A 27,426-nucleotide genomic window follows, 5' to 3' on the forward strand; every position below is an offset into this window, starting at 1 on the left:
TTGGCCAGTTATTACTGGAGTTGAAGGTGTCACTCAAGAGATGATGTACTTTCACAAAGCTTCCCTGCTGCTGAAGCCTCACTGGCCTTGAGAAATCTGGACTGTCAGGGTTCAAAGAATTTCAGAACTGCTGGTCCTCTAGGAAATCCCTTCTGCAGCAATTTCAGATGGGTTTAACGACACATTTGAGCCCCCATATATAAGTCACAGTTTGCAGTTTCTCTCCAGCCCAGCATTTCATCCAGTGGAGGAGCTGTACGTCCTCTAAGGCTCAAGTGCCCTGGAGGCTCCCACAGGAATTGGATTGTTGACACTCGCAATTTCTTGCAATTTCTTTTTCGGATCAGGCTTTTTTTTTCATGCAGTGCCTGGGGGGTTAACTGCCCCGCAGCAAGAGCAGGCTTACGGGAGAATAACTACACAAAAGCTCTTGCTGCCTTTATTCTCACTGCTGTCATTGCACATCAAACCACCTTGGTGCCATCGTTTCATCACGTTGACAGAGACAAGCCAGCAGTTGCCACTCCTCTATAATAAAGCTAAGCTTGTATCAGTTAGGGTCTTTCTTTAGCGTACGGCTGCGACACATAGTTGAGCCTTCAGATAGCAGTCAGCAAAGAGTGGGGATAAGCAGATATTCATGCCAGCCAGTCATTAGGTCTCTGTAGAGACAGGGTAGTTGGATTTCCCTCAGTAACATAGCTGATGGGGGTCAGGGTCTTCTTTATAGCCAGGATAATTGACAGGAGCATTAAGTGGCTTAGTGCTTTCAGATGAACTAGCTCTTTGCCCCAACAACATACCAGCTGATAGCTCTGGCTAAATGGCTTGAATGATCAATAGACAGCAGTGATTAGGAGGGAGGGAGCTTTGGTAGCGCCCAGAGAAGGGGCAGTCAATCTGCTGCCTCAAGCCATCTTGCTTTTGTTGTGCCAACAAGGGAAGTAATCCTTTGGCTTTCCTTAGCATTTCTAAAGTGTGAGAAAAACAGGTGAGCCTGCTTCCATTTGGCATCTCGGTTTTCACTCACCATGGAAGCTGGAAATGGAGATGTCCTTACAGAGAGGTCAGTACCTGCAAATGGTGGTTTATACAGCTGATCTTAAGAAGTGTGACTCATCTTTTGGGGTGTCTGTCTCTATTCAGTACCTAGAGAGAGCCTACACATGTAGTTTAGACTACCTGACTCATTGCTGGCTAAAGCGAGAAGTGAACACTGCCCAAGTTGGTATAGATACTGAGGAACTTGGGGAAGAAGAAGCAGCAGCATTAAAAGCCTTTTTATAAAAGGGAACCTGGGAAGCAGATAAGCTCGATAAGTTGCCCAAATTCACACTATGACTTTTAGCAGAGCCAGAAGTTGAACAGACAGTTTTCAAGCGTGCAACGTCCACAAGACTGGACAGCTGTCTGTTCTCCGGGTAATTTGTCCTGATTTCAGGTTGACTGTGTCAGCGATGGAGGGACAGTCCACCTGGCTTAACATAAAGACAGTCAGCCTCTTGCAGGGCTGTACAGGGGATATGCAGGTTTGCTCCGGAGATAACATAGCTGCTGTTGTGCAGGGGTGCACAGATCAAGGTGGGACTTGACTCTGTGCCTGAGCTCTTTCTTACCCAAAACTCTGATGAGTATGATACGTAGATGCCCAAGTGACTTTGCACACAGCTGACTTGGCTACAGCTCAGCTTGTTACCTCTGTCTTAGCCCTGGCCAGGCTAGACTTGTGCTTACTCCTCCCAAGCCATTCAAGCATCTCTGTACTGCAGTTCTGCTATCAATATGACTTTTCTATTACCTGTGGTAACCTTCTTTCTCCACACCCTCCTTTATTATTCTTCACATTGGAAAAAGGCCTTTGGCTTGGAGGATACTCAAAATAATATTCTTAAGATGGTTGGCCTGCAGCTTCAGCAAGATGTGCAACTTGCAGTCGGTCCACTAACACTGAATGGCTGCAGAGATTTGACCTTTAGTCTTAAAAATCCTAGCAACCTGAAACACAGAGCTGTTGCAAGCAGTTTTACTCACCAAGCTCAGGTGAAGCAGTCTGGTGATAATTGCGTGCAGGTTGAAGGCAACAGCTTACTGCAAGGAGAGGCTCATGACATGGTGAAGTCAGGACAGAGAGTCATCAGTCGTCAGGTACTGGTTATCTCAAGGGCTGAATCTCAGACTTGTGTTTTTGCTTCTGGATAGCATAGGGAGTAAAGCTGCACTGCATGTTATTAAGAGTGGCTGTGTTTAGAAGCATGTCCATGTTATATCCCTGATTTTGTAAAGAAACGGACCCAGGATCAGAGCAGGATGTTGATCATGATGATCAATGTACTGGGCAAAATAGCTTTTTTTTTTATTAAAACAATTGCAGAGCCGCACTTTGTCATCTGCCCTGCTATATGTGAATGAGAACACATGCCGTGTTGTGGCCAGCCCCAGGAGCGATCCAGCCTGCCACACTTCAACCCCATCTTTCCTACTGCCTTGCTGCACCTCAAAGGAAAGTCTCGTTTGCACTCACCAGCCTCCAGTGCAGTGAAGAAGGATCAGTGAATTGAAAGGGTTCTCTCTCTCCAAGCACATAACTAGGGTTTGATTTCGTGCTGATCCTTGGCTGAGTTACTGCATCTGACTTGCCAGTGTTGTTTCTCTAAAACACTACCATGGTGAGCTCTAGAAATGGACTTGCAGCTGTGGAAAGTAGTCCGCTGACCCAGCAGCTGATGCAAAAGAAAATGACTGCTATTTGTGAGATGTTCCATTTATTCCCAGCTGTGGACTCCACATCGGTGAGCTGGGTTGTGTCCTGCTGAAACCAGCAGTCCAAACTGAGAAAGATTGCTCATTCTTGAGGATGATTTAGGCAATTAGATGGAGACTTGGTGTGAGCAGATATCTCCCTTCCTTTGGGCTAGGTGTTGTCCTAGGTGTCTCTTAGGACCACTTCTCAAGGGTCTATTAAACTCACCAAGGCTCTCAGCTAACATGTAAAGTTGTACATCTCTGAATTTGGCCTTAAACATTTCCTTGCAAGCCCCACGTGCAAAAGAGCATCTAGCACATTGTTTTACCAACACCAGCTGTTTCACTCACAGCAAAACCAGGAGAGTGTCCCTTTTTTCCACCATCAGTGCTGTGCCTCCATGAAGAGGGTAGTGCTCATGTGTCACTAATGTGTTCGCATTCAGAGGTTGCTGAGGTTTGGATGAGGTTTGTAAAACAGATGCAGCTGGCAGCAGCGAATGCAGTCGGAAAGGCACGGTGAGGAGTTTAGGATCACTTTGTAAGACCTCAGCTCTGTACAGCCTGTATTTCACTGTGAATATTTATGCCTGATTGATACAGACATCCATGCTCTCACCCTAACAAAGCAGACCAAAGGACTGTATGCAGTTGTCCTGCCCACTGATTTTTTTGGAGATGACATGATGGCTAATCTACATGCTGTGCCATCTGCAGCATCTCCCAAGACTTTCCACCATAGTAGCTGATGTTTCTACTTGCTCCAGTGCCCCTCCACCTCTTATTTTGAGAGCAGCGGTGCTGGTTCACCGAGCAAGAACTATGGCAAGCTGCCTGCACCGCACCGCCCCATCCTCTTAATGCTGCTGCTTTGGTAGCACAGACTTCAGAAGGTACTTTTGAAAGTAGCGTCAACCCACTGCTCTCCCCTATATTGGCCACTTTCTATTTGCATTACCCTGAAAAATTGTTCTTGTGCCTGGAGTTTGCCTCTCTAGACCTCAAGCATACATTGGGCTTCAAACAGCAATCTGAGAACTTTACGATTTTGTCCTGGTTCATGGAGACCTCTCTGATCTGCTGCCAGCTGCATTCTGCTCTCCTGAACTCACTGATGCATGGCCAGGGGAGGTGGGACAGGGTGGAGAGGGAACATAAAGGGTGGTGGCCTGCAGAAGTGTGACCATGCTACCTGGCTTCGGGAGAAATGGGAAGGACTTAGCTTGCCGAATGTTGGGTTTTTTCCATCTGTGCTACCAAGTTTGACCTGACCCACTTAAGAACAAAATTGTGTGTTGTTTCTCTTTCGACAGGTGAACATGGTTATTGGCATTCTGGTTTTTAACAAACTTGTATCCAAAGATGGAATAACAGATAAGAAACTGAAGGAACGGGCAGGGTATGCCTTATCAATACATCTAAGTAAAGAATGAAAAAAAACCAAACCACCCAAGGTTGTGATCAATAACCAGGCAAGGAATGCAGAGAGATTGGAGATGCAAACAAAAAGCAAAAGCAGATGTAAACAAAAGGAAAGGAAAAAAAACAAACCACAGTTGGTTTAATCTCTTTGCCTTGTCATTCAGTGCAGCAGAGACAAAAGATCCAAGAAGCAGCCCTGTGTTACTATGGAGGAGGGTTAGAAGTTCATCTCTTTGTTAAAATGGCTTCAGCCCAGGCTGATGTATCCTCCCAAGGATTAGGGAGAGCAAAGTGACTTTTTTAGCTAACTCCTAGAGACAGCAGCTGGATCAGAGAGGGATTCTTCATTGCTGAGTGTGGCACGTGGCATGGGCTGTGTAACAGAGAAGTCATGTCTAATGGCTGGCACGTGGCTGAGGGAGAGCAAAGGTATGTGATACTTTAAGGAAAGGGTCTTTGGAGGTCTAGCAGTGAACAGAGTAGTAGATGGATGGATGTGTAAAGAGGAGGACTGGTAAGTAAAGACACCTCTTCTGCAAAAAAAAAATTCTGATGCCACCTGAGGTTCTTTACGTTCTCCACAGCCACCACACCAACCTCCATCCCTGAAGCCTGGGGCTTGTGTTACCTGGTTTTCTTTGTAGTATAAATGGAAGAGCTGACCCCACAGTTCTTATCACCCTGGTCTCACTAGGGGTTGGCTGGGGTGGCAGCTACTGTGCAGGGCTCTCTGTTGGGTTAATTCCAAACTCTGTTGACAATGGCTGTTTTGTCATTGGCTCCAGCAGAATGAGACCCCCCCTTCATCTTCTTTTCTAGAAATGAGTCTGTAGCCTGCTCAGACATTATCCCTGAGCTATGCCACGCTCCAAGCAAAGGACAGAAATGGCACACTGACACTCTGAGTCAAATCAAATGCACAGGTCAGCCTGGCTGCTGATGTTAGTATGTTATTTTCCACTGCTTTACTTGGCTTGCTGTTGCTGTCAGAGAAACTATCTCCTTACCTGCTGCTAGGAAAGACAGGATTGTGCCCCCTCACTTGTCCACTGATGGCATTTGATTTATCACTGCAGATAACGATAGTATTCTTGAATGAAGACGTTGTTTACAAAGAGACGGGGAGAGCAAAAGGTGTTCTGGTGCCTCTTCACCATGGCTACAGGCAGAGCCTAAAACCTTAGGAGGCTGGTGGAGAAGATACAGAATATACCTTATCTATGAAAAGGAGGGAGCATGGGTACCTGTCGCCTTGTTTGCTGCACTCCCAGGCTTCACAGAGAGCAGGACATGGTTTAGTGGGCATGGTGGTGTTGGGTTGACGGTTGGACTCGATGATCTTGAAGGTCTTTTCCAACCTAAATGATTCTATGATTCTATAAGCTGCTTTATTCACTGCAGTGCTGCAAATGCCTTGGGCCCTAAAATTGGGTCTCGGAGGGTAGAGGCAGAAAGTACAGACGAGGTTCAATATTCCTGTCATTGCACTATTGAGTAGTTCTGGTGGAAGTGGTTTTTAATTGAGTGATGGCAGCAAAACTGAGGTTAGAAGCAAGCTCTTTTCCAGCCAGGGGAGAAACACAGGAACCTGTTAAGGTTCATGTTTTATCAGCAGTGTTGACATGGTCCCTCAGTGCAGCAAAGAGGGGAATCTCGATGCCTGAGCAGTGCCATGGTCACGATAATAAGAGGAGACTTAAGCACGTTTGGATGATCAGAGGTATCGGTTGCTGCTGGGTTGAACAGGTACACAAAGAAATGACCTTGGTGCACTGCTTAAAGCCGCTGCTAACAAGCGAGTGCTTTATTCTGGATGATGCCTTCTTTGCAAAGAGAGAACTCAAGAAAATACCCGAACTGCAGGCAGAGACTGTAGCAGGATAATTGCACTTCAAAGTCAGAACTGAAATAAATGGTTTATTGGATTAGCAGAGCAGTGAGTTACTGTCTCTCAGTCTCTCCCTCTAATCTAAACTGCATACAGAATGACCTTATTTAATACATAGCAGCTGGTTATTGATCACATTCATAGTCGTACTTTGAAAACAAAACCTACAAAGCAAAAAAAAAAAAAGTCATTTTTCTGATGTTCTTTGTTTTTTCTTTCTTTTCTCTTTTTCCCCCCTCTTTCATGTCCGTGTGTGTGTGTGCAGCACTTTTAAGCCTTCTCTGTGCTCAATGATTTTGTTCTCCCTTCGAAGTGCACCCACTGAGAGTGCGGAAGCACTTTTGAGAGCTCTGGTGCCCCTTCCCTTTAGCTAGCCGCTTCTGGCCTGGGCTTGGGAACCGTGTTGGAAGGTAGATCTGAAGATAATCAGAATGAGTCACGGCCTTGGAGATGTTTGGATCTGAGGAGATGGTATAAAGAAACATTGTGTTTCCTTTAGCAGAGGCAAGAAGTATGGTTCAATGTTGCAAAAACAAAAACAAAGGGAAAAAAAGAAAAAGACGGGACAAAAAAGAGCTGTCGAACACTAAGAGGAGCCCAGCACACATACCACAGATTGGTTGGCACAAATAAAGCAGCGCTAACAGTTCCCGCGAAATAATACCCGTGACACGATAGGTTTTTGCCCTATACTTAGCAGAGGAAATTGCTATGATTACTGTTGTCACATCTGTCAGAAAACATTGACTTTCTAATGGAAATGACTTTATAGATAGATCACAAAACCAGGCTGTAGAGAGTTGGGTGTGATTACCTGGAGAGCTGGAGAAACGCACACAACTGCCCCAACTCTGTCCAGGCACGGGAGAAAACCATGCAAGTGTCTCCCGGCAGAACGGTCTCCGTTCACGGTCAGCTGCACTGACAGTGTTTGGGCACTATTGACGGGAGTGCTACTGAGAACGAATGTTTTAATGTCAGACACAGGAGCCTTTAAAATGAATTTTAAATTTATTCAGCCAGCGTTTATTCCAGAAGCATTTGTGTGCTCACGCAGCCAGGGAAGAAGAATGAGACTATAGGGTATATTCACAAAGGCTAATTTTAGCTTGCTGAGTTTAATCTCCCTAGGCTTCCTCTATAACTACTGGAGAGAGACGGGAGCCTTGTTTAGTTGTTCCAACTTGCCCCTCAGAGAACCTTTACTTCTTTTATCTCTCCGTTGATTATAGAGAGAACTTAAGAAAGTTTGCCCCAATACCTTGTGTGAAATACCCTCTGCGCAACTGTCCTGGCGGGGTGTAACAGAGCTGGATTGTCAGTGCATAGAGAAGAAAGTAATTGGAAAGATAATAACTACATTAAAATAGGAACAGATTCGGATTGCCCTTCATCTGGGAATGTTTCATGTTGGAAGCAGTGCTTCTGCTCTTTGGGCCATGTGTGGTGTAAAGCACTGTTCAATAAAAGGTAGAAAAGTCCAGGCTCCAGTGAACACACCAGATGAGTCCGTTGAGCTGTTTGTGGATATTTAGGAAGCAGAAAAAGCTAAATTAAATGAATGCATTACTCACTGTGATTATTTCGTTAGCTACCCTTTCATACATACGGGCACCAATATAAACCTGCTGCGGAAATTCAATATATTAACAACCTCATGCCCCCAACAAGAACAAATTAGAATATAAATGTATCCACATCTGTGCCTACTGCTTACAACTTTATGCATAAATACACCCAACAGCAGTTACAGTTGTGTGTTATAGTGGTCTTTTGGCCAGTTCTTTGTGATTCAGTGTCATTCATGTTTTTTCTGGTATAGTTTTCCATCAAATTCCTCGAATCAATCTACTTTCTTTTTGCTGCCTATCTCTGCCTCTCTCTGTCTCTCTGCTTATCTGTTCTTTGTGGCTTATAGATCTGGGGATAAGCTGTCTTTTTTTAAGGGTCATGCACTTAATGCCTCTCAAGACCCACTTTATCTTTGGTTCAGCCATTGTCCTCACTGGATTTACACCATCCTTCCTGGAAGATATCTATCTATTGACACGGGAACTAATTTTCTCTGTGTCTGAAGGCTGAAAGTTTCTGTGGGATACCTTAGCCATTATTCTGGAAGGGAGTAATGGCTTATGTCACTGTAACTAATTAAAAGACCAATCAATAGCCACTTAAAAGTGGGCCACTAGGACCACCGATAATGCTGTGTTGGTGTTCATGGGGATGTCCTTTTTGCAGTGAGACTGAACACAAAGCCATAAAAGTTAAGAAATGATATGTCAAGTTCCCTAATCTCTCTCCCAGGCAGGGCAGGGCTGTAAAACCCCCGACGTTTTGTACCTGCAAATATCACCCCTCCCCACCTGCACTGCCATCGCCCAAGAACGACAGACCTGCTGTCCTTTGGCAGTGATGTTCATGCCTTCTCTGATATCAGGCACTGCATGTAGGTCTGTAGGATGTTTTGCAGACTCCTGCCCATTTTCTAAGCCAGATCTGATGTGGATGTCTGTCTGTGCAAATCAGAGAGTGCACACAAACTGGTAAATTCTGGGAAGAACCAGGGCCGATGCCAAGCTAATGTGGCTTCTGGGCTCCTGGGTAAGAGCTGGCTTGTCAGCTAGGTGGGTTCACACACATCGGCTTCTAAAAATCATGAGGACATGCCCTTAAGCAGATCCCTGCATCCCCTTATACCAGCAGCCCGCAATGGCCTGGTTCTGTGGTTGATCCCATCAGAAAAAGTGGGACCAACTGATATAAGCCTCAGGGTTCATCCCAAAGATGTTTTCAGCTCCAAAACAAGATCTTAGAGAAGCAATGTCTCAAAAGTAGTCAGCCAGTCCGGCTCCCTTCAGGGCAGGTTGGTCTAACAAAACACCCGAGCTCGTGCTTAATTTCCAGGACATAAACAGTCCCATTTGCATGTCCTTCATCACAGATTAAGCGACCAAAGAGTGGCATATCTGCTGGTGTTGTCAGCTGCCTTGTGGGTATCCCCACCAAGGCGAGGATTAGCACACAAGGGCCAGTGGAGAAAATATATGACTTATCCCTTGCATTGCTTTACGAAAGAAGATAAGCAGACACAGTCCCCACAGCCCTACTTCTTGCCTTCTACTGTACAACCCTGCCACCTTTTTTGTTTTGGAGCAAAAAGGCCAGGAGGGAAAAGAGCAATTTCTCAAAAACAAACCAAAAGAAGGAGGTGGAGGCTGGGAGAGCAGTACTGGTTTCTCTTCCATGGGTGCCGGAGAGGGACACCCTGAATCTGGCAAAACATTCACCAACACAGTTCCACCCTCTCCAGCAGCACCAACACGTCTCTGAATTGTACATTTTTTCCCATTTCCCGCATCTGGAGTGGTACAGATGAGAGAGTTTTGTTCCTGCCTGTCTTTCATTTCTCTTTTCAAACTGGGTATGGTTGCTTGGTTCCCTTTCTTCTTTCTTCCTTTCTTTCGTTCTTTCTTTCTTTTGGCTTCTCCTTCCCTTTCCTTTCTACGTTTGTGTTCATAAGCAAAGTGTTTTGTTTTGTTTCAGTCTTTTGGTTTTAATTGCAGTCAGATGGCAGTGCCCCTTTACGGCATGACGCTCAAATGTTCCAAGTGTGGAGTAGTTTCTTCTGCTGAAGTTTCGGCCACAGCCACCAGTAACGCCATGTTAGTTCCTCTAATTTCAACTTCTTTTCTTTCTTTCTTTCCACTTTCTTTTTTTTTTTTTTAAATTTATTTTATTTCCCTCTTCCATTTCCCTGCACTCACCAGCCCTTGTTTGTTTTCTCTCCCCATGTCCCTGCCCACCTCCCCACATCCCCAACTCTCCCTGACCTCATTCTGTGGGCCATGAGTAGTGTAGGGCTCCTGCAACATCCCTGGAGCAAAAGCTGATGGGCTGGATCCTGAAAAGCACTTCATGACATGCCTAGATTTAAGCATGTGAGCAGCCCATGGAAGACAAAGGGACTCTTCATTTGTTGGAAGCTGAGTATATGTTTAATGCCCCCGTTTAATTTAGTTCTTGGAGTTAAAGACTCAAAGATGTGCTTCCCATTAATTTTGATGGTAGACAGGGGCCTCAAACTCCAGCTTTGTCAAACACTTAAGCGCGTACTTGAGTTTTGTACTCTAGAGGCTGTAGAGCATTGAGCATGATTTAAGCGACTTGGTGAATCACTTCTAAGTGTGTTTTTTTCCTCTTATAAAAGGCTAGAGTTAATTTTAATATCTCATAGGGCTGCAGTTCTGATTTGATAAGTGTTGACTGCCTCTTTTGGACCCCTAAAAGCACTTGGAATTAGTTCTAAAAATCTTAAAGCGTTTCATAGCTCTGAGTTACAACAGTCAAATGCTGTTAAATCTCTTCGTGGATGCCGCTGGAGTTAGTAAAAAAAAAAATAAAAATAAAATGCCACTGCTTTGTTCTGCTGGAGAAATTGTTTCTATTTATATAGTTGGCTTTTTTCCCAAAGGTTAAGGTAGGAGGGAGAGCAATGAGGGAAGGTTTGTCTTTCTTCCTTCCCGTTTTGAAATTTTATTACCTGCATAATTTCCAAGTGATGTTATATTTTGGTTTTGATATCTAAAGTAATATATGCAAAATGTGTGAAAGAAACAGTCTTATATATAGACACTTGCAATTTGAAAACTCCTACCATTAATTAATCTAAACAAAAATAGGCAGCTGAGTGCCAAATCTCAAAATGTAGGAATATAAAAGAAAAACAGAACACAAGGTTTTCTCCTTTCTTTCTGAAAACTGAGCCATTTATATAAAATCCAACAGAGTTTAAGGAAAAATGTGCATTACTGAAAAACAACCAATTGTTGTAGAAAAAGAGAACACGCAATCACCTCTATTAAGAGCTAGCAGTTTCTATGAGATGCAAAAACTAAACAAAATCTCATTTATTTTTCACTGCTGAAATTGTTTACTTACCTTTTGCAACAGCGCCCAGCTGAGATGGTGAGATGGCATTGGTCCAGACACGCGTACCACAAGTCTGGAATTAGCAGGTCACTGCATTTTGGTTTCCTGCTACTGCAGAGGAATGCTAAACCAGCAGAAACTTTACTATTAATAAATTAGATTGATAAATAGGAGAAGCTTTCAGTTCATAGCAAATGCATTTAAAAAGTAAAACCATCTCAAATCCTTCTCCCATATTGTCTGACGCTGGTCTGTCATAAATCACATATTCTGATTCATCTTCAAATCAGAAAAAAAAGGGATATGAAATCCAGATCTGCTACTTATCCTGCTTTTCTAATTTAAGTGGTTTAATAGAAATTGGAGAGTTCTTGTAAGAGGATATGTCTTTTGTTTCCCAGCGGATAGAATATCTGAAATGATAAATTCCAGTACTGGTTTTGTTGTTTGTCCCAAAGCGTCCTATGCTCTTGTCCTTGCAAAGGGACCACTGAGGAATACATGAATTAGTTCACTCAGCCCTCATCTACCCTTGTCGTCCGCTTCATTCTGCAGCTGAACTGTTTCTATTTTTCTTCCTCCAAATCTATTGTAAATGGGATTGTCAATAAGGCAAAGCTCTGATTATGCTTCATGCCAACGCCGCTATTCTGCTGGCCTTCATCCCAGACCTTGGACCAACTTTGCCATTCAGTTTTGAAGTCTTGTAAGGTAAATCAGATGCCATGAGGATTCCTGGCTCCTCTCTGACCTGCAATTAGCCATAGGGTTTTGGTAGAGAGCACATCAAGGATGTTCCTGCCTTGTTCCTGCTGGGTTTGCTCCTGCTCTCGCCAGCTTACCTCCCATAGGTTTCAGAGGCTTGTTTCTGGCATAGCATAGCATGAAAGGATAGATCCTTTTGTCCATTTTTCTTGGCTTTTGGAAATCATAGAAGTTTTGAGCAACTCTTTATGGTAATATCTGTGTCTAAGAGAGAAGGGGTCAGAGAAGGGTGTGCGTAACTGAGGGAAAACATGGTAAACCACTGATGGGAGAGCAGGTAGTAAGCATGACAGAAGTGAAAAAATATGCACTGGAAATTGTGCAATTTCTTGACTTGGGAAATGATAAAAAGGAAAGCTTTGGACGTCTATGACCTGTTAAGCATTAGTTAGACTTGAGAGGTGTGGGTTAAAAAAACCCTTCCCTTTAGGTTGTTCTGGAGAAGATGCTAGGCATATTTTGCCATTAGAAGACTTCTGTTCCTATATTTCCTTCCTTTTATTGCTGCCTGTAGGGTAGACTTAGCCTGTGAAATACTGCCTTATAATTAATTTGTCTTTACTACCTGTGAAAAATTTTTATCTGAGATGAGGAAAAAATATATCATGGGCATTCCATTTCTTTGTACTTGCTGTGAATGAGGACATCCACTGCAGTTACGAGGGACTGCTGATGGAGGGATGGACGGACGGATGGATAGATGGATGGAAGGAAGGAATTCCTGCCAGGCAGTGCATTGCAAATATGGACTCTCAAGTTCTGACCATAGGGAAGACACTGGCCCAAGACAAAGGCCCTGGCACAGTGTATTCTTCTCGCAGACAACCCACCCAAGAGTCAATGTTAGGGAGTCCTCATGACCCTTCTCATGCATCATCCCTCTTACATCATCAGAAACTCATGTCAAATCTCCCACCTAAGGGATTTGGTCTTTTTCTTAGCTCAAAGTCATTTCAGGAAGTCTTAGATGTCAAATTTTCTGCCCCTATTGTAGTTCCAGGACTAATGTGAATCAGTATTTCCATGCATGGCTGGTTTTATGAAGGAGACTATTCCTCAGGAGAGTGTTGTTCTCATAGTTCAAGGAATTTGAAATTGTTTCCTTACCTGGGGATAACACTTGGGCCCTGAAGGTCCTTGCTTGGACTGTCAAAGAACAACTTCTCTTATTAGGGGTGAATGATCAAGCAGTCTGCCCATAGCTACTTCATTACCTGCCTGTCTCATTTAGAGGCATTTGATTTCCCGTCGCCCTAGTTGTATGGTTCAAATTGCAGCAACTGAGAGAAAAATCATCTTTTGGAGAAAATAGAAATAATATCTTCTGTTTCTGTGTTGCCGGTGCATGGGAAGGACATGCACCGTGCCTCTTCTTTTCTAGTTACAGATTTCCTATCTTGAGTTAAAGGGATTTTCTCGGAAACTGTCCCTAAAATTGGGGCAACACTCTTGCTTTTAGGAAGAATACAAGTTAGAGAAGGAATAAAGCACAAGAGAATGAATAAAGTAAATCCTTGTCCTGTGGTTTTCCTGTAGGAGAACTGCTGTGATGCAGGAATAGCACGCTCATCAGAATGGTGGAGCAGCATGTGCCAATCTGTGCAGCATGTAAGGAGCCATCTACTGTCTTATGTGTTGAGTCCACCTACCATCCCCCTTTTCAGAGCTCTGCTCCAGGACCTGCTTTCTGAATTCTCAAGTTGTTTTTCCTTCTGCTGCTTCTTTAGCTTATGGTACTGGTTGCCCTGTCAGTATTGAGTAATGAGAAGAATTGATCACTTACCTCTTTATAATGACCCTTTACATCTTTGTTGGCATGTACTCTGTGTCCCCTTGCCCTTGTCTTTTGTCAGGGTGTAGGCCTCTTAATCTTTCTTCATGGAGATCTTTGTTTCCAAACCCATTTTTTTGCTCTTTCCATTGCTATCCCCTACGTGCCATCATTTTATCCCGCTTCTTTTGCAAAGGTGAAGGCTCTCAAGGCTGCCAGCTAGCTAAAGAACAAAACCACAGCTAGTTTTTGACATTTTCACCAAAGGCCATCATCTGCTTGTTGCCAGAGCTGGGTCTGCTATGTGCTTTCATAAGGCTAAGTCTTTGCCATGCTAAATAAAGCTGTGGACAATGTTATCGTGTGGCCATGCTGTCACACGTCATTGTAACTGTATTTGGTTGCGCTGTGCTGTGGCGTTGCAATATCCCAAAGTAACGCCCTTCCTCTGCAATGCAGCAGTAGCGTGGTGTGGTGGGGAGGAACAACGTGACACTACAACTGTACTGCTGAGTAACCTTATCATGTCATCGTCATGAAAAAATAAACCAGCATCATGCTTCCACAGTGCAGTGTAACGATCTTCCCTTGATATTGCTGTCAGTCCTCATGAGTGCTGTCATGTATGGGACAAACGAGGATCTGCCAGCTAATTTCTTTGTCTCAAGCAATGAAAAACCTGGATTCATTGATCATAGATAATCCATAATGAAGAGTCATTAGGCAATCACAATGTCATTATATAACAAATCATTTCATTTCACATCATGTGGCACCATAACACAAAGTTCCTTAGGTCCTGTAAGTTATTCTGGAACCTTTTAAGGATGCACAGTACCTCCTAAAAAGGGACAGATGGAAAGGCGGCAGAAGTATGAGTTCTGCTATGAATTCAGCTCACAGAAAGTAGAATTAAGGGCAATGTCACAGGAAACCCACTTATCTCCCCCTTAGTTTTCTTCTGAAAATTCAGTCTTTATATGATTTTTTTTTTAAATTGAACTTTTTTTTAATTTAGTATTTCAAAAGCTAGGCAGAGCTCTAAAAGTGAAATTAGAGTAAGTTACATTCCTATGACCTGTTGCCATCTGCTGCCTGAGAATAAGGATTATGCATTAAGTGTCAAGCAACATTTCCATAATGTTTGTAAGGGTTGAATATTGTTGAAAAGGCACCTGCAAGGTGAATCACAAAGAGAGCAGAAAGACCATACTCTTAGCTGGTGTAAGTCAGCACAACTCAGTTGGGAAAATCCCGATTTATTTGTAATACTGTTTTTATCGTCTGAGTTGGAAGGGCAGATGATATTTTTATCGTTTGGTTGGGAAGGCAGAGATTTAAGTGGTGATTTAAGGTTGCTTATGTTGGGAGCAATAGTGAAGTCCATCAGGATGTCTCGACTCAGGAGAGTTGAATAGTTTGCCCATATGGAGACACACAGAGCAAGGGGCTGGGCAGGAGTCACTGAGTCTAGCGTGAAGATAGCAGAAGCTCTGAAGGGAGCTCACTGTAGTTATGGATCATTGCATCTGTGCCTCGGATAGCAAACAGACTCAAGCAGTGCCTTGTTAAAGCAGGGGGCCTGCATATTTCTTTTAAGCAGGTTTTGAAGCCAGTGGATTGAAATCTAACCGTTTGCTAACGGGAAACATAATTTACCTCCTCAGCAACATCCCTTACAACCCTAAATCCACATCTAAATCTTGGATCCAGATCCAAATCGTTGCCAATCTGATGTTGCGGTTCTATTCAAGAATGGAAAACCCATCCAAATTTAGATGGCTGATTCAGACCCATACTTACAAGTCAGATCCATTCTCGGAGGTGGTTGCCAGGTTTCTTGTTTGCACGTTGGGGGTAGTAACGTACACGTATGTGTGTATTAAGAGTATGCTGGGAGACCAGATAATTCCAGGAGGAAGAGTTGTCTGGTACAGACCTTTTCTAGCAGCCTCTGTTGACTTTGCTGGTTTCCAGCAATCACAATTGCAAGTTGCTGCTGGAATGACTTCATCTACCGACTCATGCATCGGGCATCTTGTGTTTGCTGATACCTGCATGGAAGACACATCTAGACTGGCATGTTCTGGAGGAAGCCTTATCTTTCCATTTGGCTTTTCTGCCTCTATTTTTTTTTTGCCGCACTTACTGTTTAGCCAGTTTTATTAATGCAAATGATAGCAAAGAGAGATTTCAGTATAAGGAGGCAGATTTCAGAGGGCTGAGGAAGAAGTGGAATAAAGACTTCTGTTTAGGAGTTGTTTAGTTGAGGGCTGTCTGGCTGCTGTTTTGTTTTGTTTTGTTTTTTTAAATAATACTTTGAAATTATAGTTCATGTTGGACATTAAAGAACATTCAGTTTGTCTTCCTATATAAAATTACAAGGTATCAGATTATGTCATGGCCCTTACCTTACTTGGAAGTCTCATAATGCTTGTTTTAATTGAGAAAAGAGTATATTCCATTTAGCTGCTCCCTTAGCTAAATTACGTTGCTTAATAATACCACTAAGGAACACATCTGAGTCTGGACAGGTTGTAGAAATATTTGCAATCAGAGTATCATTATGACTATAAAAGTAACCTGTCACTTCAGTATGTGGTCATTACAGCAGAAGTGATGTAACAATCCTTGAAAAACTCTTAACTGAAGCCAGGGCATTACATCCTGATGTCCATACCTGTGTCCAAGCTCCAGCTTTGTTCAGGTAAAACTCTCACTGAGGTCTGTGAGAGCAGTACCTGGATAACCAGCAAGTAAACATTATTAAAAACTTGATCATATATCAGAAAATGGTAAGCAAGTCCCATGTAAGTACTGTAAAACATGTGTCATGATATCTGTCCTGTAATTTATTGTGTTGCCTGTATTTGTTTGTTAGTATATAGGTTGAGGTTTTCCACACAGAAAAGTCTTGAAGCTCAACTTGTTATTCAGCCTGTGCATAGGTCTGCTCTGATTTGTTAGATAAAAGCCCACAGAGAAATTCTCCTGGTACTCTTGGTGCACCAGTGCTGCCAAATATATAGGATGACTGACAGCTTAAAATCTCCCTAGTAAGTTGTTAAAATTGCTTGGGACCCTTTTTAGTCAGAGAGCTGAATGACCAAATAGTCCATGGGAACAGAGCTGCTTTCCTGTTTCTAGAGCCATCACTCATGGAAAAAGTGGAGGTTCATGGGGCAGTACTTGCATTACAGAAAACTGTTTTGTCCGGTTTTCTGCCTTGTGAATTAAGAAGTGGCTTGAATCTTAAGTTATTTTAACCCAGAATGTCCACCCAAGAATAAACTTATTTACAATAATTGCTAAATATAGAAACAACTGTAATTTTTTTCCAAAGCATTCAGCTGGAGAGATCAGACAAGAAAGCAGAAAATTTTCTGTTCACAGAAAATTTGGGTCAGGTATCAGTTCTCCTGATCTTCATTATGTAGTGTTGTAGGGACCAACAGCTGTAGAGTAAGGGAGCAACAGCAAAACATCAGTCTTCACATCAGCTCTATGCTTGTCCGTTTTAGTCACTTGAAACCGTGACACATGTCCCCAGTGTTGGTGTCTTCCATGTGCTGTGGAAGTCCAAGTGTCTGTAACCCAAGTACCGACAGCCATCGTGACAAACCAGTCTCTGCTGCAACTGTCCCCCTTCCCCTTGGCAACCTACAGTGATTGTATTTTGTCTCCCCTCCTTGGGAAATGCCATCGTTGTGGACTAGTGACGTAGAGTGGGAAGGGCGTGAAAGGAGGTGTGAGGTATCTGCATCCTTCCTCCCCACCTCAAGTTTTATGCATGACTGCACCATTGAAAAGTAGTCCCTCCCGTAGAAATGTGTGTCACTTGTTTTGGTAGCGTGAGTGTGCAAAGCATCTTCCTGCTCCCCCATGAGAGGGGCTCAGAAGACATCTAGCACAAGTATACCTTTGCTGAAGAAGTCTTCTGAAGCCCCGTGGGATCAGGAGGCTGAATTAGCATCCCACGTGGAAGTGGGTGAGGCTGAAGTGGACCTGAATTCTCTTTTCCTCTCCTTCGACAGGGCATCCCTTTGGAGCTCCTGCGTGGTCCTACCTCTCCTGGCTCTCACTTGGATGTCTGCAGTTCTGGCAATCACAGATCGGCGGTCGGCACTCTTCCAGATCCTTTTTGCCGTCTTTGACTCATTGGAGGGTTTTGTCATCGTTATGGTCCATTGCATCCTAAGGCGGGAGGTGAGACAAATAAGTCACTGTCTTTTATATAACCAATGTACTTCCCATAGAAAACATCTGAAAAATGTCCAGTCAGCCTGGTAGCTTCTCTAATCCTATGAACTTTTGCCTTTGTGTAGGCAGTGACCACAAAAACGTCCATGACAGTATCGGTCAGAAGAAGAAGAGATGAATCAATGGTTGTCATACTGAGTGTACTGCAGAATGGAATTTGGGGGACAGTTTTAGATTAGCTAACGTGTCAGGTTTTTCTTGTGTAAAACCAAAATTAATATTTCCAGAATGTTTACACCCCGCCTCCAAAAATGAAATATTACGAAAAACAATTAGTTTGTTTGATTTCAAGAGGGGTAACTTGCACCGAGACTTACAGAATGATTGTGTGTTGGCATTAGCGCCTAGATATTTGAGCTAGAAAGTAAAGCTAGCAATAATCAAGCAAGGAAATTGAGTAAATTCTCTCTAACCTCCCCATGGAGATTTAAAATGGTAAATTATATCATGGAAGAAAAGGACGAATCTTTTATGTTTCTTTTATTCTTTTCATCCTACTGAGTGGCTAGACTATTAATAACAGAGACAGGAAGAGGGGTTTTTTCAATATTCATTTTATCTTCTTACAGCTCCTTTAAATTAAGTAAAACAGATTAATTTCTTATGTCAGGCCAATGAAATCAATGGAATTACACCACTGGCTTGGCTGAGACTCCCTCAACTAATTGCATTATGAATATGGGCCTGCACTGAACTCCCATTGCAGTCACTGGCATTTTTTTTCCATTGATTTCAGTGAGGTTTGGATCAGATATATATTAGAGCTGATATAGAATCATAAGCAGACATTGTAGACCCCAATATAATGATTTATGCAATAGCATCCATTGTAAACCTATTGCAAGCTGCAAAATAGAACACATTTTTATTCTTGACTATATAAATCAAGCAACTAGAAGTGACCAACACAGTGATCCAGAACACCTGTAAAACCTTTGAGTTGCTCTGTTAGTATGTGAGTTATTTAACATATAAACCACTTGAAATGAATACCTGAATGCTACTAAAGTAGGATCCATGTTCTTTTGAACTACCAAGAACAACCTTTTTTTTTTTCCTTCAGCAGAATTTAATAGGGTTTGGTATTCCTGTCTGACTCTGACTTTTGCAAATCCATTTGTTCCTGCAGGTCCAGGATGCCGTGAAGTGCCGAGTAGTAGATCGTCAGGAAGAGGGCAATGGAGACTCAGGGGGGTCATTTCAGAATGGACACGCTCAGCTAATGGTAGGGAAAACTACCACCTAGTCTATTATTAAGGAATCTATGGGCAGTTTTAACTCATAAGTGATAAACAAATAAATCTGTCCATCATAGACTTTGCAATCATCATTCTTTTTTCCTTTAAACCTGCACTTGAAAAAACGTAGCACTTAGCATAGGCTCTTTCAGACAAATCTGGCTTCTTTTCTATGTAAAATTAAGGGGCTCAAACTTACACAGCAGGTTTTGAAGACATCTTGGTGAGATCCTTTCTCTCCCAGAAAATACAAAGAGAAAATACATCTCCTAGGTCTTCCAGACATTTTCATCCCCATCATGCTGCCTTGTCCTAGCTAGAGCTAGGAGGCAGTAGTTTAATACTGTTTTAATCACAGTGTGCGGGGTCATTATTGTAAAGATGCTGTCTCAACGGGATTTTTTTCTCTCAAAAGCACACTTATTTACATTGCTTCTCTGGAAATAGAGTTTAAGCACTGTAAACCTTGGTCCTGTTGTGTAAGTCCTTTACAAACAGTCTAGATAAGGCCAGAGAAGATTAAGCTACGGGGAATAGTTTGGCATCTGTGTCAGTGTTAACGATGTAGATGATATAAGAGGCATTTGATTTCTAAGGTTGGGTTAAGGACATCAGGACAATCACAAGATTTGAACAAGTTCCCCAAAACCTCTAGTTAATATTAGAACTGCATCATAACCCAGTGGTATTTTTTTCCCAGTCACTCCTGTGCTAACCTAAGTAGCTTATGCTTGGGTACAAGGTCTCATTACAAACAGCACAATCTTTAAATTGAGACATCAAGAGATATATAATTCTACCACACCTCATAGGTGTTTGTTAAAAACAGGTGCCTCATTTCTAATCTAAATGCGTAGTCTTCTCATTTTCAGGCAGATTCTTGCTATGCCTATTTATGTGCAATCAGAAAGCCTCTTGCATACCTAGTACTTTCGCTCCTTCAATGATAGACACCATAATCATATCCAGTCTCAATCTTCCTTTCAATAAGTTAGCACACTGAGCTTTTTTATTCTCCCTTTGTAAGACATTTGTCTTCAAATTATTTATATAACACTTTTCCACATGCCCTTCAGACTCTCACCATCCTTTAAAAATGTGGATGCTATATTTGTTCTTCTATTGTCACCATCCCAAGCACTATACTCTGAAGTTTCAGATTTTTGCCTCTCTATATAACTCTCTGTTTTCATTCATTATCAACCACCTTGCAAAATTCTGTGTCAGCTACAAGTTTTTTAGCAACGAGATTACCTTTATTTCTGCACTGTTGATGAGTATGTTGAGAAGTAGAGAGCTTACAGTCAGTTTCTTCACATTCAGGCACAAAAAGCTCCAGAATCTAGATGTGAATGATGACTCTTCACTGATATTTTTAGAGGGGTACAATGTTATTTTATAGTGACTGGGTTGTAAAATAAGCAAAGAAATCAAAAGCTTTGCAGGATGGCATTTTTGCCGTTACCTTTTCCAGTAATCTCCAAATCTGCCCAACAAGTGAAAAGAAGCTTAGCTGAGTAGAACTGTTTTCCACAAAATATTGATGTCTGGTATTAGATATAAACCTATCTTTTTTTTTTATTTATCAGTAAAACTAGTACAGGCTGTTTGGTTACATTTTTCTGGAACTCCTGTCATGAAAATGAGATTATATTTTTCTCTGTCATCCCACTTGCCTATTTAAACGTTAGTTCAGTATTATTTCTCTTCTATTCTTTTTAGATTTATTTGATATCCCAAATAATTTACTAAGAAATTAGCATCAAGAAGATTGAGATAATTCCTCAACCAGCTCTTGAAAAACTCTTGGATCTCAACCTGCTAATATTAAAGTGTTTCTCCTAGGGGGATGTTTGGGTTTTTTTCACACTTTTCTTAGTATTAAACTGGAATGCATTTAATCACATTAATACAATTATATTAAGTGTCTTCTTTCTGAAATGATACTAGAAATAATCAGTGAACTCTTCTACCTTTTGCTAGTCTGTGGCCTTTGCATTAGTCCATGAAAACTCATGGCCCACTGTGACTCAGTGTATCCAGTTCTTTGAAATGTTATCTGCTAAAAGCTTTAGAAAAAGGATTAACTCATACTGGGAGAAGAAAGGAGTTTCATCTGGCTGTACAGACTGCTTGAAAAAGTTATTCAGCTTTTGTGCCTGCAGGGACCATTGATTTTATACGCTAGGAGTTTCAGAAGCAGCGACTTGTTTCTACTTCATGTGACTTGGTGATAGATCACAAGAAAGCCCAGTGGGTATGGAGCGTTCTCAGCGGCATCCCCAGAGCTTTTAATGAGTGGAGGGGAATCCACTTAGTCTAAGTGTGTGTTGATATATCCAGGGCAGATTAGGCGAGGAAACTCTCCCCTGTTTTTTTAGGAATGGGCACAAACGTGTTCCAGGGAGGTATTTTAATCTGGCCAGGAATTAGTGTATGGATGAGCAGATTAATCCAGCTGAAAAGCAATGTTACAGCTTTACCACTGCCTGAGGTTCAAAAGCCACAGGTGGAAAGAAGTGGTCTGTTTGCCATGTTTCAAAGCCCAAGTAAAATATCTCTTCTCCACTCTTCTGGCAATGGTTGTGTCTGTCTCACTAATTAAAGTGGTTTTTTCCATTTTCCAAATGGCTTGCTTCCCCCGCCCCCACCTCCTTTTGACCATGCCCTCTGTGTTCTCTGTCTTTCAGACCGATTTTGAGAAGGACGTGGATATGGCTTGTAGATCAGGTGAGCACATCACAGGTGAGAATCAGCAAGTGACCTGGTTTGGGGATTGAACTAGGCCATTTTTTTTTTCCTTTCTGTTTTATTTGTGTGTGTCTTAGTGCCTTGCATGTACTTGAGTGGGCTGCCCTTAATCTCAACCCTCGCCAAGAGAAAGCAACACCCCTAATTCTCCCCTATGCTTTGCTTATCCTATTTCCCCGTAGCTGTCTTGGCCTTCTAACTAAGATTAAGCCTTGCCTCTGAGGTATTATTTCTTACCTATGGCACGTGTAACACGGTGGCAGAGAAGAGTATCAAGGAAGAAGAGACTGGATCCGTCTCTTCCTACTGTGATCCTTCAGTGCTTTAGCAACCCTTGCCCAAGGGAGTCACCCCAACCTCAGACAGTTTTGTGCTCAGGAGAGGTGTCTTTGAGAAGGTCTGGAATCTGAAGAGCCTTCCCACCACTCCACCTGACTCCATGCACACTTCTAGTGCAGTTGTAAGCTGCCTGTACACACGGAGGTGGCTCAGGTCTCTCCTCCTTTGCCTGCACCTTTCTGCTGTGTGTTCAATCACACACATTCATTTTGGCCCTGACGATCTGCATGAGTTGACGCTCCCTTTCCCCAATAACTCCCTTTTCTCTCATTCCCCTGGGGGTGTCTGTGCTGTCTGGATTCTCCTTTGCTACCTGTTTGTATGCAGGTTTTGTCCTCTCCTGGTCCTGGCATGCCTGACTATTTGAGTGGGTTTTCTTTTTCTTCTTACCCTTTGTAGATATTTAGGCTTTCATTTACCCTCCCAGACTTCTCCCCTCTCCCAAGCAAGAGAAATACCAGCTTGCTTGGTACTTGCATATAAGTCATATCTTCCAAACCAGGATCTCCCCTAGCCAAGGACAGTATATACTGTGTGTTCAGTTACCATCATGGGAAAGCTTCTTTCTCTCTCTTTCTTTCTTTCTTTCTCTGTCTCTCTCTTTCTCTCTGTGTGTGTCTCTCTTTCTTTCCTTTTTCTTTTCTTCCTTCCACCTTCCCTTCTTTCTCTTTCTCTCCCTTTTTGCTTTCTTTCTGTTTCTCTCCTTTTCTCTCTTTACACACATCTACCTGTCCCTTTCATTTATCTTTTTATCTAATCTATCATTTATTTATCTGCTTCTAATGTGTTTATCTATAATTCATCTCTCTCTATCTTGCAATCACTTATTTATCTCTGTCCTCAGCTGTCTGTCTTGCTGTACCTGTTATTTATGTATTTCTATCTCTGTCAACATTTATCTCTGTCACTGTGTTTCTGTGTATTGTCTGTCACTGTCACTATCATTTATCTATCTAATATCTATCTATATCTTATTTATCTTTTCCTGTCCTTCTCTCTGGCTCACTCCCTCTCCCTATGCTTATCATAGTCACAGTATATTTATCTCACTTATCCCTGTGATATCTTATTTCATGGTCTCTTTCTGTCCATTTATCTCTTTTCAGGGTCTGTCCATTTTTTTCTTTCTGTTTCCCTGTATCACACTCTCTAATCTAATTTCTAGCTCTCTCACTCTTCTCATTTGTCTTCCTCCTTCCTTTTTGACACCAAAAATCTCAGTTCCAAAAAATCGCGTGCAAAAAACGTGCATGTGAGACCAGATCTGACTTGAACACATGCTCAACGAATGTGCGTCCAGGCTGGGTGTTGGCACATACAACCAGCTATACGTCCAGCAGCCCACCTTGTGCTGGAATCCAAGGCAGACCCTGGACTCCTGCAATAAAGAGCCTTTCTGGATCTGTTACTGAGTTTCTTGCTTCCAAATTGAGCTTCCCAGAGGAAAGGAAGGAGCTGATTGGTTTCACATGACTTCAGGGGAGAAGCCCCTGGATCAGCAGCTTGCTAACAGCCTAGGCTTCCCTTCCTTTGCCAGCATACAACTGTACAATTTGCTTGTTGATGTCTGCCTGAAGAGATATTCCTCCTCTGATAAAGTGCTGTTAGTCTGCGCCAAGCTAAGTAGTTAATAATAATCCCATTTCAGAGACCTTTCTATATGGTGCATCATCCTATGCATTCTGCTTATTGAAAAATAAAAACCAGAAATCTGTCTGTTGGTTTCTGGCCATCATTTCTACTGGAGGCACCAGCTCTCGTGTTATGACGGATTGGAGATATGCCTGATACCGCTCATAACCTCCTCACTTAGATTCACTGGTAGGATTGGGTCCATGGCTCAGTGTTGAAAGCTCATTCCGCTCAATGCTTAGAGGTTGCCAAGTGCAAATCTCTCCAAACCTGCTTTCTGCAGCTGACATGAGCATGGAGAAGAGCCTGAATCAATAAACCTTACTGACACTCCCAAGTGAAGGGTTTGACTTCAATACCATCTTCCCGCAGTGTATGCTATGAATACGCTGTAATGCTCTGATTTATCCTAGCGTGTCCTCTAGCAATGTCAAGAAGACCGCGGCTGCCATAGTTACAACCAGTGTGTTTAGCTTTAAAGGCTTTCTAAAAGTTCTTTTATTATACTTGGTATCCTTGTCATCCTGCCTTGCCTGCTCTGATGTCTTTGAGGGGAACTTTGCTCTTCCAGCACCCACCACTCCCAGTATGAGTTGGTAGAAAAATTAGTGTGTCCTCAGTCCCATGGGATGCCTGCGTCATGTCCTGCCTCTGTCCCAGGTGGAGCAGCTGAATAGTATGAGGTTACCCCAAAGATCCTTGTCTCTGGTCCATTGAGAAAAAAAATAGGTAAAAGGACCTTTTCTGTTTTTTCCTTCTGAGATGGGTGAAAGGGGAACATGCATTTATTTCTCCTTTGCTGTGCTGAAATACTGGGTAAGTAGCCTTCAGTCCCACACCACTTTTCCCCTGCCCCACAGTCTGTGATTTCAAACCCTTGGAGACATCAAGGCTGACTTCATTATCTTCCTAAGGTCTTTGTTGCATCCTGAAATCAACTGAGCAATAGATTCTTATGCCTACAAAAGGAACAGACGTTCTGTTGTGGACAGTGTTGTGTGGGAATGAGTGTCTGTGTGTCCTTTATATACCTCCTAATTGGCATGTTCTCCTCGTCCTTAGTTTAAGATTTTCCTCTCCTATTAAGGAATATTCATGGCACTCCTTTCTTTCCCCAAGGGAAATTGAAAAACACTAAATAATTAGCTCTCACAAAGGCTTGCCATGATTACTAGAATGTAAGCTTTTTGGAGAGCAGTTAGAAATTTATAACAAAACGTGGTGTATTTTAAAATACCAGATTATTGACACTGAAACTGTTCAAGGGAAAAGAGCAACCTGAAGCAGTTCAGTGAGTTTAAAATAAAAAAAATTACTTTTGAAATCATTGATAATGCTGCATTTCAGCTATTTACTGAATCAAAATAATTTTTTACATGAAAGCAACCTTTTATTTTAAAGAATTGTACTCCTTCATAGGCTAGTTATATATATTTCATATATATACATATAGTACATGTACTAAATATATATAGGTGCATTTGCTTTTCAAGATATTGTTATCAATATGAAAATATGTGTTGGCCTAGTTGGGAGTTTTGGCCATAATTGTGTTGGAAAATTTGTGTCACAGAGAACTCTCTAAAAATGAGAAAGTTTTTCTCCTCCCTAGCTTTAGCTCTGCCTTCAGCATCCTGGATTAAAAAAAAACCAGTATAAAACTGTTCTGCCACCACAGCCTCTTTCTGAGAGGTCCAAGGGAACATGCTAGCATGGTGTGACTGTGGTAGGTGTATTGATGTGTTAACAAAGACCTAGGTGAGGTGCTAAGGATACTTATCTGTCTCCCTAGTGCTGAATAAAGACATCACCACCTGCAGGACCTCAACCATCACAGGAACATTGAAGCGTCCATCACTGCCAGATGAAGAGAAACTGAAACTCAATCACCAGAAGGGGTCATCAAACTTTAACAGTCTTCCAGCCAATGTCTCCAAGATGCATCTTCAGGGCTCACCACACTACCTGGGGGCCATCAACCTGAATGAGTTCAGCAATCACACTCTGACTCTGAAGAAGGACAAGAACCAGCCACCTAAGTCCATCTACATCTGCGATGGAGACATCTTCAAGAAGTTGGACTCAGAACTCTCCCGGGCGCAAGAGCAAACGCTGGACACCAGCTACGTCATTCTGCCTACCAACACGTCTACCTTACGGGCCAAACCGCCCAAAGACGAGAGCAAATACAGCATCAATATTGACCAGATGCCCCAGACACGGCTCATCCACCTCAGTATGGCTACTGACCCAGGCTTTGTTGTCAAGAGTCCTCCACGGGAGCCTGTAACCATGACATGCAGTGAGGTTCAAGGTTCCACCATGATACAACAACAGCAGCAGCTGGCTCCACAAAACATCTCCAACGAGTCACAGATTCCCAACAGCCTGTGTGACACAGGTGACTCAGGGAACTCGGGTGTGGTGTCCAAGAGTGAGACCGTCTCCACCCTCTCCATGAGCTCCTTGGAGGTGAGCATGTGAATTACTGTATTGTTCTCAGCCCAGAACGATGCCCTGCCCTCAACACTGGCCACACCAGCTGTTTCAAGAGAAGCACCTTAGGCCCAGTGCAGCCCACCATGCAATGCCAGTATTTTATTATCATGAGGGATCACTGGCATGTGATATCATTTTGTAATGTAATGTTTAAAATCTCTCACGACTTCCACAGATATATTCCATTGCTGGATGAACTGTCTGTAGCCCTACAGGCAATGAAATTCCAATAAAAAATGTTAGTTTGTCAAAGACTATTCATTTTAATGCAAGGCACATGGCTTGCATTACCTTTTCTCCTTCTATCCTCTGCCTCTGTTTCCCATTTTGATGACTTCAGTCATGATACAGGGGAGAAAAGCCTAGTGATCGCAGGCGTAAAATGTCCTTAAGGCATGCCCCACAATGCTCTTAGCATCAGAGGGATGTCAGAGGTTTTGCATAAGCACAGCCCTCTCCTTGTGACCTGTGATAACTCATTACGTACATTAGCAGTTCTCCTTAGAGCTTAGATCTTAAGCTGAGGTCTGTTCTAGGGCATCTGACCCTTTTCTTGGCTATTGTCAGAGAGCAGGTCTTGGCCATTGGTGTCCAAACTTCAGTCTCAACTGACTGGTGCTCAAAAACTGCAGTAGATCAGTTGGCTGATCTACTGCTCCCTCTCTGCTTCCCATTCTGTGAACAACCTGAAAGCTCATAACTAGGACAGAGCTTGAATTGGCCAAACTCCCATGCTCAGCCCATGCTCAGCTCTCCTTAAGGCTCAGTGTTTTTTGATAGAGATCCCTCTAAATGGCTGGCATTTTCCATCTTGAAGAGCCAGAGAAACACATTAAAGGTGTAGGAAGAAGGAAAAGGAGAAGGACTCTCCCTGTTTTATCTATTATGTGGCTGAGTTTGTCCCTAGTCACCAGCATCAACCCCTTACTAACCTTCACCATCTCTTTTTCTTTTGAATACCCAGAGGCGGAAATCCCGGTACGCAGAGCTAGATTTTGAGGTGAGTACATGCCTTTCTGAACATGCTTTTCTAAGGATAGGATGAGAAAAAGAAAAGCTGCTTTCTTTTCTTTCTGGCACTTTTGCAAGAGTGCTGTCTTTGCCAAAGAGCTTCTTCAAGGGTTTAAAAACGGTGTGTTGAAAGAGTTGCGCTAGATGCCTGGTAAGGCTTACCCTGTGCAGCTAAACAA

At 42.7% G+C, this 27,426-nt stretch overlaps 1 protein-coding gene across 1 annotated transcript in view; it reads left to right on the forward strand.

Moving 5' to 3' along the window:
- ADGRB1 (adhesion G protein-coupled receptor B1) overlaps positions 1-27,426 on the forward strand; it is a 68,281-nt gene that overhangs the window by 25,361 nt on the left and 15,494 nt on the right. Inside the window, exons 6-11 of the mRNA XM_075024067.1 lie at positions 4,056-4,141; positions 17,552-17,723; positions 18,907-19,002; positions 21,706-21,760; positions 25,530-26,209; positions 27,201-27,236. Coding sequence (XP_074880168.1) covers positions 4,056-4,141; positions 17,552-17,723; positions 18,907-19,002; positions 21,706-21,760; positions 25,530-26,209; positions 27,201-27,236 — 1,125 coding nt within the window. The remainder of the gene's footprint in view (positions 1-4,055; positions 4,142-17,551; positions 17,724-18,906; positions 19,003-21,705; positions 21,761-25,529; positions 26,210-27,200; positions 27,237-27,426) is intronic.

Source organism: Buteo buteo, chromosome 3 (assembly GCF_964188355.1).
Source record: "Buteo buteo chromosome 3, bButBut1.hap1.1, whole genome shotgun sequence".
In the NCBI taxonomy this organism is placed as follows: Eukaryota; Metazoa; Chordata; class Aves; order Accipitriformes; family Accipitridae; genus Buteo; species Buteo buteo.